At 44.7% G+C, this 11,918-nt stretch overlaps 2 protein-coding genes across 5 annotated transcripts in view; one reads left to right on the forward strand and one right to left on the reverse strand.

Moving 5' to 3' along the window:
* Window positions 1–339: 339 nt before the first annotated feature.
* TIMM9 (translocase of inner mitochondrial membrane 9) lies at window positions 340–5,525 on the reverse strand. 2 transcript variants are annotated; one of them, XM_072337513.1, is made up of 4 exons: window positions 5,390–5,525; window positions 3,226–3,294; window positions 2,792–2,887; window positions 340–843 (listed from the first exon to the last, which is right to left on the reverse strand). In XM_072337513.1, exons 2-4 carry the CDS (start codon window positions 3,262–3,264, stop codon window positions 709–711), a joined length of 270 nt encoding a protein of 89 aa, XP_072193614.1. In that variant the 5' UTR covers window positions 3,265–3,294; window positions 5,390–5,525; the 3' UTR covers window positions 340–708. The 2 variants fall into 2 exon arrangements, with proteins under 2 accessions (XP_072193614.1, XP_072193615.1); XM_072337514.1 differs by having other exon boundaries at window positions 3,226–3,289; window positions 5,390–5,521.
* A 34-nt stretch (window positions 5,526–5,559) lies between these two features.
* The window catches only part of KIAA0586 (KIAA0586 ortholog), a 69,824-nt gene continuing 63,465 nt past the window's right edge, over window positions 5,560–11,918 (forward strand). For 2 of the 3 annotated variants that reach the window (XM_072337510.1, XM_072337511.1), the window contains exons 1-8: window positions 5,560–5,970; window positions 7,750–7,829; window positions 8,473–8,569; window positions 9,002–9,068; window positions 9,910–10,087; window positions 10,474–10,707; window positions 10,975–11,143; window positions 11,420–11,537. In XM_072337510.1, coding sequence (XP_072193611.1) covers window positions 5,682–5,970; window positions 7,750–7,829; window positions 8,473–8,569; window positions 9,002–9,068; window positions 9,910–10,087; window positions 10,474–10,707; window positions 10,975–11,143; window positions 11,420–11,537 — 1,232 coding nt within the window. In that variant the 5' untranslated portion in view covers window positions 5,560–5,681. The remainder of the gene's footprint in view (window positions 5,971–7,749; window positions 7,830–8,472; window positions 8,570–9,001; window positions 9,069–9,909; window positions 10,088–10,473; window positions 10,708–10,974; window positions 11,144–11,419; window positions 11,538–11,918) is intronic. The other variant, XM_072337512.1, reaches the window with a different exon arrangement.

An 11,918-nucleotide genomic window follows, 5' to 3' on the forward strand; every position in this document is an offset into this window, starting at 1 on the left:
CTGCCTACCAGAACTCATTAGTTACAGCAGCTGACTGCTGCTTACAGTAGCTCTTGGCCTGATGCTCTAATAGGCTGCAGTCAGCACTCTGGGACAGTCAGAACGATCTTAAGGCTCTAAGAGAGCAGCTGGCAATGAAACAAAAGTTCTCAGCAAGGTAACACGTTCACAAATCCCCACCTGCTAAAATCAATTAATTTAGTTATCTATCAGTCAGCAACTTCAAGCAGCAAAGAATGAATGAGACTCCATAGGAGGATGATGAGGAATAAAACTGCAAACAAAGCATGGCTCTCAAACAGCATCCTAAATTATCTGTGGAAAAAACATACATACAACTGTATGGTTCCATATATTTTACTTGAATTAAATTAAAAAAATGTATTTCCACATTACACTTCTTTTGCCTCTGAATCAGTCCTAACAGAAGGAAAAGCATAACTTTCCCATCCCTTTGAAACTGCAATATAGTAGTCTGTGGGCCCTGACAATACACTGCAGAGTGGAATGAGAGTCTTGGAGAGACTTTGCTGTCAGACAGCACTCCCTAACTCTTTGCATTACCCTCCGTGGCTTCCAGCTTCCAAACAGCATCTAGAACAACCTTCAGAGTTTCTGGACATGCATCTTGACAGTAGAAAATCCAAAAGGTGTTCTTGCCCAGTGAACACTGGCACTGCTTATGAAGTCTGAACAGAGCGCTCCTGTCTAACGAGGTTGGCTGAGCAGTCCTGCTTTAGCTGCCAGAGCTTCGTTCTGCTGAATGTGATACTCCTGAAATCTCATGGAGATCCTCTGTGTCATTTTCAAATACTTCTGTAGGCAATGTTCTGAGCAAGTTATCTGCAGGAAGAAGAAAACAGCTTCATAGAGTGATGAAAAACACAGCAGAACCCTAAGTGCAATAGTCAGGTTTGTAAGATTGTTTGATTCCATCTCATGCTCTCTGTTAGGTTTACAGCTCAGGGTTTAATTGTTCACAGTCTCTTTGTGCAGTAGAAAATGGGAAGCTTAAGTTTTTGAGGAATGCTTGAAATGTCTTTTAATTTCACTCTCATGAAAAGGTCTTTGTTGGAAACACCTTAGAGCCAGGAGATATTAACGCTTCATCCTTGGACTGCTCTTGTGAAATGAAGTGCGCAAAAGTATTTACTGCAAAATAAAATCCAAAATTGAGAAAGGGATTTTTTTGTCCCCCTTCTTTTCTTCTGAATCCAGGTTTGCAAACACCTATTTTTGAAGCCAAACCTGCTCCGCTGTGTGTTAGCTCAGGTTAATCTTTTTTTTGACCTTGTTCCTATTAGCTCTAGCAGTCATCTTGCACTAACCTGGTTCACCTTCATAGAACAGCCCCAAACAGCTTGCTGGACAGGGGCACAAACACCCCTATTCCTATTCCACAGTGCTGTTGTGTTTGAAAGTGAGGGCATTTTATTTATAGGTTTTTTTTCTTTCTTTCAATAATTGTAAAGGAAAAAGCCATGGGATCTATTTCTGAGTTACAGTTCGACCAGTCAGATATTTTGGTTCCAAACCTTTCAATCATTGTAGAAGTCATCATGCTTAGATAGAAAAGAAAGATGAGCGCTTTGCATGATGACCAGAAAACCAGGAACTGCTTTGATTCTGCTCAGTATAAAGGGATGCGGAAAGCAGGCTGGAAAGCACAAAGAACCTGCAGCTGTACACTCTCTCCATTCCACTTTCTCTTTCTCCTTCCCTGACCTGGCATCAGTTACAGTAAAACCTGTTAAGCAGGAGTTAAGTCTGACCAGGAAACAAATGCTGTTCAATTCTAGAAGCACCCCGAGCCACATCTCCCAGAGGGTGTGGTGTTTGTGATACCCTGCCTGGGGAAGTCTAGACTTGCAGTGCAGAGTGCTGTATGGAAGGAGGGCAGCAGCTGCTTGTACAAATGCAGCATCTTCAAGGAGATCCAGGGAGGTGTTTGGCTTAATTATTAAGGAGCTACAACTTTAAATAGGAAATTATGATCAGAGCAGACCAGTCATCCATCTAGACCAGTATTCCATATCCACAAGGGCCACAACCAGATGCTTTAGAAAAGCATCTTGTATAGCTCAGGCAGCTAAAAAGGAGCTGGTGAAAGGCAATGGCAAGACTTTACTCAGAGCAGTTCTGACCACCTGCAGTCGAGAAAATTTCCAGTAAAGCAAATGCAGGAAATATCATGGGAACAAAGAATCTGTCTTGGGAAGCCAGGAGAGCTTGGTTTAATGCAGCGAAACAAAAGCTGAGCGGAGAGATGATTTCTGCCTGCACTGAGGGGCAGCTGTTAAACTCAAAGGAGGCAGAAAATGCTCCAACACAATGGCTGGTTTCAGTCTTTGTGTGTGGTTTAGTTGGGTTTTGGCTTTTTTTCTTTCCTTTCTGGTAACAGGAAAGCTAGAGTTAAGCAAAGCTATTAAGTCTTCTAACCAACGTAATTATACCACTCTGAAGCAGCCACCCAACAAGTCATGAAAGACAAGGAAAATGTAACTCATCTGATCCAGAGCCTTTTCTTTTGGCAGATGAGTACGTGATGGAGCTCCCCGTACTGCAGGCAACTGGACTGAACAGCCAGAGCTGTGGGGGCAAGTGTTTCCACCAGCACACCTCTTGTCTCACCTGGAAGCTGTGTGCCAGAACACCTCCACTCCTCCACTGACAGCTAAGGAGCCTTCCAGCTAACTGAAAGATCCAGACTTTCCAAATTGCTTCTGAAGTTCGAGTATTAAACAGAAATTCTACCAAAGGGTAATTAAAAGCATAGGAAACATTTACATACCTCTTCTGGTTTAACTTCTCTGGTGGTGAAGTCCCTTATACAGTCCATGAAGCAGCTTTCTGTAATTTTATTGTATGTTCCAAGGAACTCCTTGAACTGCAGTAAAAATTGAAAACACCATCAGCATTAAAAAAATACAATCTCTGTTGTTTTCTTACATGCAGCTCCATGAGCTGTTTGGGGATGGTAACGTTCCAATGACAGCTCACCAGGAAAACTTACTGCCCATCAACAGGTTGAGCATAAAATGCTGTTAGTGCTTCAGTAGATCCAGTACTGTATGGGATATGTGAAAGTGTTGCTTGATAGAGAACTAATCTCATCCCAGAGGACAATATCGAGAGCTTTTCCTTCTGCTCCATGCACTGTACATTTTACTCTATGTGACAAAGTAATACGTATTCAAATGCACCACTGCCAAACACAGCACTCACCTGCTTGATCTGATCAGTTTCTGATATCTGTCCAGCCATATTCTGCTCCCTGTGGTTCTGTCACCTGTTCTGAAGATAAAAGTTGAGTTCTACACATACGCACAGACCACAACGTTTTTGAAGAGAACCAAGCTGAACGTGTTCCTTAAGGTTACTTAAACGCAATGGTGCCAGCAAGCTTTCAAGCCACCCACTCAAGTTATCTGACACGTATTCAGCTAGAAGAGCATCCCAGATAGTTCCAGATACTGAGTTCTTTCCAGATCTACCTGCTAACTGCTGTCCTTTAAACACTTCATAAGCATTTGGAACAGTTGAAATGACTATATGGAAAGGCAGAGAAAGGTGTGGAATTTTTATAAAGGCTTTCAAATGCATGAAGTAAAACTGGAGTGGAGGAGAAGCAAGCGGTAACATTATCTAGCCTTTTAATTCAGTGCCTTTAGCTGTCATTTGGAAAAAGAACAGTAAGGCAAAAAAGATATGAAACAGTGCCAACTTTGAATGAACCAGCACGGATCAGAAATGGATGAATGGATTCAATGCATTCTCACCAAACACTTAAACTAGAGTCAGTGTTCTGGTCATTGAATATAGCAAATGAAATGCAAGAAAAGGAAACAGAATGAGGGCAGCCTTAAAGTAAGAAAAACATAAATGAAAAGGGATAAATGAGCAGCCAGGAATCCAAGAATTTAAGCATCCTTAAGGATGGCTCACATTCCTCATCTAACACCATGAACAAGTTCAGGCTTGAGAATACACCTCTAGGCAGCCTTCAAGCGTAATGAAAGCACGCCTTCCTTTCCCATGCCTGACGAATTACCCAAGGCCCATCACCCCTGGTAATGCCAGTTAATGTTCCACCTCGAAGAGAAGATAATCCTTCCGTTTTATTCACATGAACGCATGGAAGAAAAGTCAGTGCCAAACTATAATCCCTTTGTGAGGAAACCTCGTTCAGCCCTTTAGTGAGCACAGCTGCTCATTATTCTGAACAAGAACAAAAAGGAGTTACTTCGACAAGAAAATGAAGCAACTAAAGTAGCACTCCGGAGCTCCTGCAAGCATGCAGCCACCCTCCTCCTCCCTGCAGTGGAGCAATGGTAAATATCTGCCTCTTGAAGATACACTTTATTGCTACACAGGAAGAACACAGCCATAGAATTCAGGGATTGAAGATAAGGAGCACATGTGGTTGAAGATATCCATCCCTGTGACCAGGAATGCCTCATGAGTCAATAGATCGCTCTCTTTTAAAGAGAGCCTAAGAAATACAGAGCAGCAAAGCATTGCTGAGGCAAATGGAACCTCTCACTCGGTTTAAGAGAGGTGGACATAGTTGGCATCTGGGAGAACAACAGCTGAAATGGACGGCACTTCTACTCTCCCATTTCTGTCTGTTCCAAGAGAGAACAAACCAACAGAACGCTGTCAGTCCACTTGAAGTTGATGATTAAACAGACAGCAAAGACTTTTGTCCTCTTCAGCTTCAGACCCTCCCAGTGCCTTCCTCACACTCCGTATTGCTTCGCTGTGTTTGCTTACAACCAACCTGAAATGTGCCACTTCTGTCACTTGTTTGCCAAGCTGGATATTACGCTTAACTGAGCTGCAGCCCCACAGAGCTTGTACGCTTACACTTGGGAAGCAGCTCTGACTTCAAACAACCCGATGGCACCATCTCATTTTACACGTTCGAAGCTCCAGCCCCTCTGCAAGTATTTTGTATTCACCACAGGCAGTGAAACTACACGGCTTTAGTGCATGTCTTGGTGCATGGTCAGGGATCGTTGCTGACTGCAACTCGGAGGGCAGCCATACGGTTATAGACCGTTCCCTCGCTGCCCCCTGGCGGCGTAGCAGTGCAGTGCAGTAGGCGGTGAGGAGCGCGGCCTTACGGGCCCTCCAGGACTGCCGGCACGGGAAGGCCTTCCCAAGCGCCAGCACGGCGCTCCTCCACGCGCGGCCTGCTGCTTCAGCCACACCAGGCCTGCCTGATGCCTGCTGTCCCGTAAAGCTCCTCACTCCCACATCCCTCAGCTTTCAAGGGCACCTTCCGCTCCCTGCCCGCGCAGCCCCACGCCGCAGCCCTTCCCGGCCGCTGAGGATCGCGGCTCCTCACGGCTCCCTCCTCCCCGCGGCTCCCCCCGCCCGCACTCACCGCACCGCCACGAGCCCGAGCCACGCGGGGGAAAGGAAAGACTCTCCTATCGGCCCGCCGATTCGACGCGAAGCCTCACCCGCTCTTCGCAACGAATCAGCGAGCGCGCGCTTAGCGATAGCTTTACCTCGGTGAGCCCCGGCGCGACGCGAGAGGAAGTGCGTCAGAAGGGCGCGCCGCAGGGAGAGCGGGCGCTGTTGCCATGGCGGCGGTGGCAACCGGCCTTTCCTCACACGGCCCTTAGGATTCGCCTTTAAAACACCGCCCAGCGCCTCCCCGCTATGAACTCTTCATGGAAGCGGAGAGCAGCTCCAGCAGCAGCCGGGACTCGCTGGTCAGCCTGACGGCCGGCGATGTGCTCATTCGCTCCACCAGCGTCCACGGGGTGAAAGCAGCAGGAGGGGGCGGCGGTGGGAATGGCGGTGCCGCTCCTGTAACGAAGCTCCGTCAGGCGGTTCCTTCCCCGCAGGCCGCCGGTGCCGCTTTGGGCCGAGGCGGGACCCCGTGCGTGGCTCCGGCCGTGCCTTCAAACAGGGATCCGAGCTGTAAAGTCGATGTAACGACCTGCAGCGCCGCACCAGGTATTTATTCGTTCCATGTTATTTGCTTTTAGGTAAGGTTGCTGCCTGTTACAGAGCGTTGTTTCCTATGGCTGTGTTTGTTTTCTCAGAGCTCTGTAGCTACAGCCTGTGGTCGGTTCAGAGCTCCTCCAGCAGCCCCCAGCCCTCGCTGTAGATTCCTAGTGCTTAAAAAGCATAGAATCGCAGGATGTTCGGAGCTGAAAGAAACCCACAGAGATCATTGAGCCAAGCTGTCAGCTCCACACAGCACCGCACAGACCCAGTGTCTGAGAACAGCATCCCAATACTCCTTGGGCTCTGGCAGCTCAGGGCAGCGCCCATTGCCCTGGGCAGGCTGACCCATACACACGATGCTCTGCCTTTCCCTGACCCCCTCCCATGATGCAGCTCCATGCCATTCACTGAGACCCCATTGCCGTCTCCAGAGAGAGAGAAGATATAGTTATCAAATCAGTAAAATCACAACCGTCTGCATGAAAACGACCCCTGGTAGCATTAAGTAAACCGTTTCCATTTGATAAGGTTCAGGTAGGTGACTGCAGTCATTTGTGTGATGGGACTTATTATATTTATATCTCCACAAGGCAGAGAACAGACTGAGATTTGGGTTAATTAAGGGATAGGAACAATACATTCAAGATCATTTGGTCACAACAACCCTACGGGCTTGGGGAAGTGTGGCTGGAAAGCTCCCAGACTGAAAGGGAGCAGTGTGAGCCAGCAGTGTGCCCAGGTGGCCAAGAAGGCCAATGGCATCCTGGCTTGTATCAGGAATGGTGTGGTGAGCAGGACTAAGGAAGTCATCCTGCCCCTGTACTCAGCATTGGTGAGGCCTCACCTCGAGTACTGTGTCCAGTTTTGGGCACCTCAGCACAAGAAAGATATGGAGGTACTGGAGCAGGTCCAGAGAAGGGCAATGAGGCTCGTGAAGGGCTTGGAGAATCAGCCCTATGAGGAGAGACTAAGGAAGCTGGGGCTGTTTAGTCTGAGGAAGAGGAGGCTGAGGGGAGACCTTATTGCTGTCTTCCAGTACCTGAAAGGTTCTTACAGTGAGAGTGGGGCAGGTCTCTTCTCACTAGTGACAAGTGACAGGACGAGGGGAAATGGCCTCAAGTTGCGCCAGGGCAAGTTCAGGTTGGATATTAGAAAGAACTTCTTTACAGAAAGGGTGGTTAGGTACTGGAATGGGCTCCCCAGGGAGGTGGTTGAATCGCCATCCCTGGATGTGTTTAAGAGCCATTTGGATGTGGTACTCAGGGATATGATTTAGCAGAGGTTTGTTGTTGTTTTTTAGAGATAGGCTACTGGTTGGGCTGCGGTTGGACTTGATGATCTTCAAGGTCTTTTCCAACCTGAGTAATTCTATGATTCTATTAATACTCCTTGGGCTCTGGCAGCTCAGGGCAGCGCCCATTGCCCTGGGCAGGCTGACCCATACACACACCCATACACACGATGCTCTGCCTTTCCCTGACCCCCTCCCTTGATCCTCCCATGATGCAGCTCCATGCCGTTCACTCAGACCCTGTTGCCGTCTCCAGAGAGAGAAGATATAGTTACCAAATCAGTAAAATCACAACCGTCTGCATGAAAACGACCCCTGGTAGCATTAAGTAATTGATAAGGTTCAGGCAGGTGACTGCAGTCATTTGTGTGATGAGACTTATTATATTTATATCTCCACAAGGCAGAGAACAGACTGAGATTTGGGTTAATTAAGGGATAGGAACAATACATTCGAGATCATTTTAACCACAGTAAAATTGCTTTTATTTTCAGGACTCCGGTGTACTAAGGGTCACCTGGAACATTTGCTTTTAGTGGAAGATCCTGTGGAGGCCATGTTTGTACCACAAATGGTAAGAAAGTCACTGTTGCTTCCCACAGCCCTGAGCAAAGAGATCAGCATTTTCCTCTGAAAGCTGCAGCTTCTGGAGTAGCACAGCAGATCCTGAGCTCTGCTTCTGCACAATAAGTTCCCAGTTGCTGCTAATGTGATATTCATGCTGAAAGTGTTTGGAGGGGGTTTATTGACTGTACTGCTGCCTGTTGCATAGTTAATACCCAGGTATGTTCTTAAGCTTTAGTGGAATTTCTCTTTTTCAAAAGCTGTTTTCATTTCTTAATATTCATTGGAAAAACCTTAAATTTCGTGTTGTGTTTTTTTTTCCTGTTCACATCGTAGCTATTGAAATGGGCATTGGTTTATATAGAACTATTTAATACTTGTGATTAAAATGTTTATTTTCCTTTGATTTGTGTACTGTGTCTTCCATACAATGGAGACTTGCCTACAGGGCATCTGTTCTCTGATGAGAGTTATGTTACTGTCCCTGGAATGTTATTGAGTGCAAAGTCCTTATGGCTCTGTGGTAGTGGGAAGCCTTAATGTATTTTGTTCAGTGTGTTCAGTGACTGTGTGTTACTGCGTTATGGAGTTGCTTACACTTGTGTAGTCAGCAGTTCTGTCTCCTTGTAAAAGTTTGGCCATTGATACTGCAGGCTTTGATGCGTGTTTTTGTGCTCTTCTTGTTATTGAAGAATCATCCTAAAGAAGCAGATCATTCACTGCTACCAGAAGATAACAGGAGACCTAAAGGTATTTTGGCTTCTTCTGTAACTGGGGGAGGCAGCAGCTGTCTGGTTTATCAGCACATGTGGCTTAATAGCAGCAATGAAATAGTGAACCCATCACATCTTGGCTCGGTTTCACACAACCTTTATAGTTGTTTTTCAGTTACATTAATTTCAAGTGGAAATTTGCAGGGTCCCATTGAATGCATTGTCTGAGCTCAAGTTACCATTTATATGACAATCTTTTTTCAAATTCTAATAGGATAAGGTGACGTCGTTGTCATTTACAGAACATACCAACATTGCTTTTATTAATACCAGCATTCAATACTATATAAACTGTGTTAAATGAAGCCTAGTGTCTACCTGTTGGTTCAGTAACTCTTTGTTCTGCTTCTAAAATAGGTGCTTTGTATTAGTTAACCTGACAAAATATGGTTTATGCTTCTCCACGCAGATGATGTTTTAATTTCTCGGTATCCTGCTGGCCAGAAGGAGGCTTTGAGAGCAGTATTAAAGCAAAAGTAAGTCTGTGTTGTTGTGCCATTCTGTTTTTATGTTAATAGTTGGTACTTCCTCAGTTTCTGCCAAAACAGGAGGGGAGTCAGCTTTTTGAAAGGGTAGATAACAGCAGGACAAGGGGAATGGTTTTGTGGTGAAGGAGGGAAGATTTAGGTTGGGTATCAGGGGGAAGTTCCTTATTATGAGAGCGGTGAGGTGCTGGAATAGCTGCCCAGAGAGGTTGTGGGTGCCCCGTCCATCCATGTTCAAGGCCAGGTTGGATGGGGCCCTGGGCAGCCTGGGCTGTGGCGGTTGGTGGCCCTGCCTGCAGCAGGGGGTTGGAGCTTTGTGATCATTGAGGTCCCTTCCAACCCAAGCCATTCTGTGATGATTCTATGATTCAATCAACGCATAATCTGTTTTTAAAGACCAGTAAGGGTATATGCTGTTCATCTATGGGCTGGAAATCTTCAAGATCAAAAATTATATAGTAGAGCTTTGCTACTAGCATGCTATACTTTGCAAAATGCAACCTGTTAAACATATTCTTTGCTATGGTCATAGAAATACCACACAGAAATGCCTTTTTATATTGAAACTGTGACAAAGAATCATAGAATAGCTTGGGTTGGAAGGGCCCTCAATGATCATCTGTTTCCAACCCCCCTTCTGTGGGTATAAGCCTGAGAAGTCTCTATTGTCATACCAAAATATGGGAATAATATTATTTCATGGGTACCAAGAGCTTGAAGGAGTAATTTATATAAATAAATGATGATTCCAATGTTAAATGTGAGAAAAGATCTGTCTGGAGTGGATTTTAAGAAAGCAGTGTTATTTACAGGACCTTGTTTATTTCTCCAGAACTCGAAGTGCTCCTGTCTTTAAGGAGGTGAAGGTACAGCTGTTAGGAAATGCCTCCCCAGAAAGAAAGGAAAGTGTTGGTCAAGACCCCAGATCAACACACAGGGAAGCTGATTCTGCATCAACCATTGCAGCAGCAACTGCTGCTGCCATTGCTACCACTGCTCCTCTTCTTAAAGTGAGTCCGTAGCTTGTGGTAATGGTAGTTCTTTGCCCACTGTGAAGCAGTAAATCTAAGCACACTTGAAGTGGTTGGCGGTAGAACCAAAGTGAACTGAATATCTGCTAACTGTTTTCTGTGCTGGTGATCTCAGACATGCTGACCATTGTAGCGGAGAGAACTGCTTAGGATTTGACTAAATGGGATGTGGCTGCATATGGATGGAGACCATTCAATTTATATCTCAGAAGAATTTCAGAGTACTGCTAAGCCACCAACATTAAAACTAATCACTACTTTGTTTCTCTTTTGGGAAGCAAATCACTCCGTGATGATGGGGAGGTGTTGTGTTCTTCATACTTGCACCTCTTTTGCCATGAGGTTCTCTTCCTTTTTTCTCTTAGGTACAAAATGATTTGCAAGCCAAAGTTAACTCAGTTTCAACATTACTTCATAAGCTACAGGAGACTGATAGGCAACTGCAGCGTGTTGCTGAACAGCAAACAAAGACAAAGACTCAACATGAGAAGCCCCACTGTCATGAAAGAGTCAGTGAGCTTGAAAAACAAATGAATGCTTTTATGCTGCAAAGGATTCACCACTTGGAAAAGCTTCAGGAGCATCAAATGAATATTCAGGTATCTATGTAAGGAGGCAAAGCTTTTGTGTAGACATTTCTTCTGTATCTCAGTGTTAGTGTTATCATCACTTGCTTTTTAAAACCTAAATTATAACTTAGTTTTGGGAATTTGGGGATTATTCCCGTTGTTATCTTTCTTTTTTTCATCCTCTCAAAAATCATGTCAAAATCTGATTCATATGATTGCATGGCAAGTATTCACATTCAGAGTTTAACATAGGAAATGAATGGAAGTATCAGCAATTCATTGTCATTTCTCTCCTAGTCTCATTTCATCAGCTCTGCTGCCAACATGGGTAGCCTGCAGCAGACTCACATGCCTTCTTCCAGTCTCGTGACAAAACAAGCTGAGGAGACAGAACAGCAGTTGCTTAATAATGGAATATCATCATCTCAGAAGAATTTTTATCCTTCCAGTGGTCTGCCTACCCAAGGTGAAGAAAACTTATTAGTATCTCTTTCTTTCAGTGTTAGTTTTGCATTGGTTTTTGATTTATTTATACTGAATTGTATAGCACGTCAGCAACGAGAAGTAAATGTTACTTCTGTAAAATTGATTTATTTTTTTTTACTGTGTGACATAGATTAGTTAAAATTAGAGTTTGGCACTTAATAACAGCATAGTCTGCATCTAATTAATTCCATCTGGGGAGGCAGAGACATCATTGAATGAACTTAATGATACTTGTGACTTTTTTTTCCTGCCTTAGGTGGTGGGAGACATCTTGAGCATATTCTGAATCCTCAAGTAGCTCCACGGGGCCAAATGGAGTCTTCTGAGAAGGCATTAATCAATGATAAAATGAGCTGGCATTCCCAGATAGAAAGGTAAACAAATGCACATATCCAAAATTGAGGATGTGTTTTTTGTTTCTTAACTTTAATGAAGTTGAGGAAGATGTATGAGGCAGTGGTGGTGTGAAAGAATCATTGGCTTGGTTCTTGACTCTGGTAAAGCTATTGTTGAAGTAAAACACCAGAGCACAAGTATTTGTATGAAGCTTCTGTGTTTTGTCATAATACATACTGAAGGTAGATGAAAGCTGGCTGGTAAGGGCAATTTGTAACACCATTCTCAAAGGTCAGTGGGTATCACTTGGAGTGCTTCTTTGTCTTCTAAATGTAATTCCTCTTTTGCTGTGGCTTAAGGAGTAGCATAAGAAAACCAGCTGTGAAGGCACTGTATTAAAATGGAATCTCATTGACAAG

This window comes from Excalfactoria chinensis, chromosome 5 (assembly GCF_039878825.1).
Source record: "Excalfactoria chinensis isolate bCotChi1 chromosome 5, bCotChi1.hap2, whole genome shotgun sequence".
In the NCBI taxonomy this organism is placed as follows: Eukaryota; Metazoa; Chordata; class Aves; order Galliformes; family Phasianidae; genus Excalfactoria; species Excalfactoria chinensis.

Excerpts from the sequence above, each read along its gene's own strand:
- TIMM9 (XM_072337513.1), bottom strand. The coding sequence starts at position 3,264 with ATGGCTGGACAGATATCAGAAACTGATCAGATCAAGCAG. Across the intron at positions 2,888-3,225 it reads AAACTGATCAGATCAAGCAG|TTCAAGGAGTTCCTTGGAAC; the intron begins GTGAGTGCTGTG and ends TTTTTACTGCAG. Across the intron at positions 844-2,791 it reads GAGAAGTTAAACCAGAAGAG|ATAACTTGCTCAGAACATTG; the intron begins GTATGTAAATGT and ends TTCTTCCTGCAG.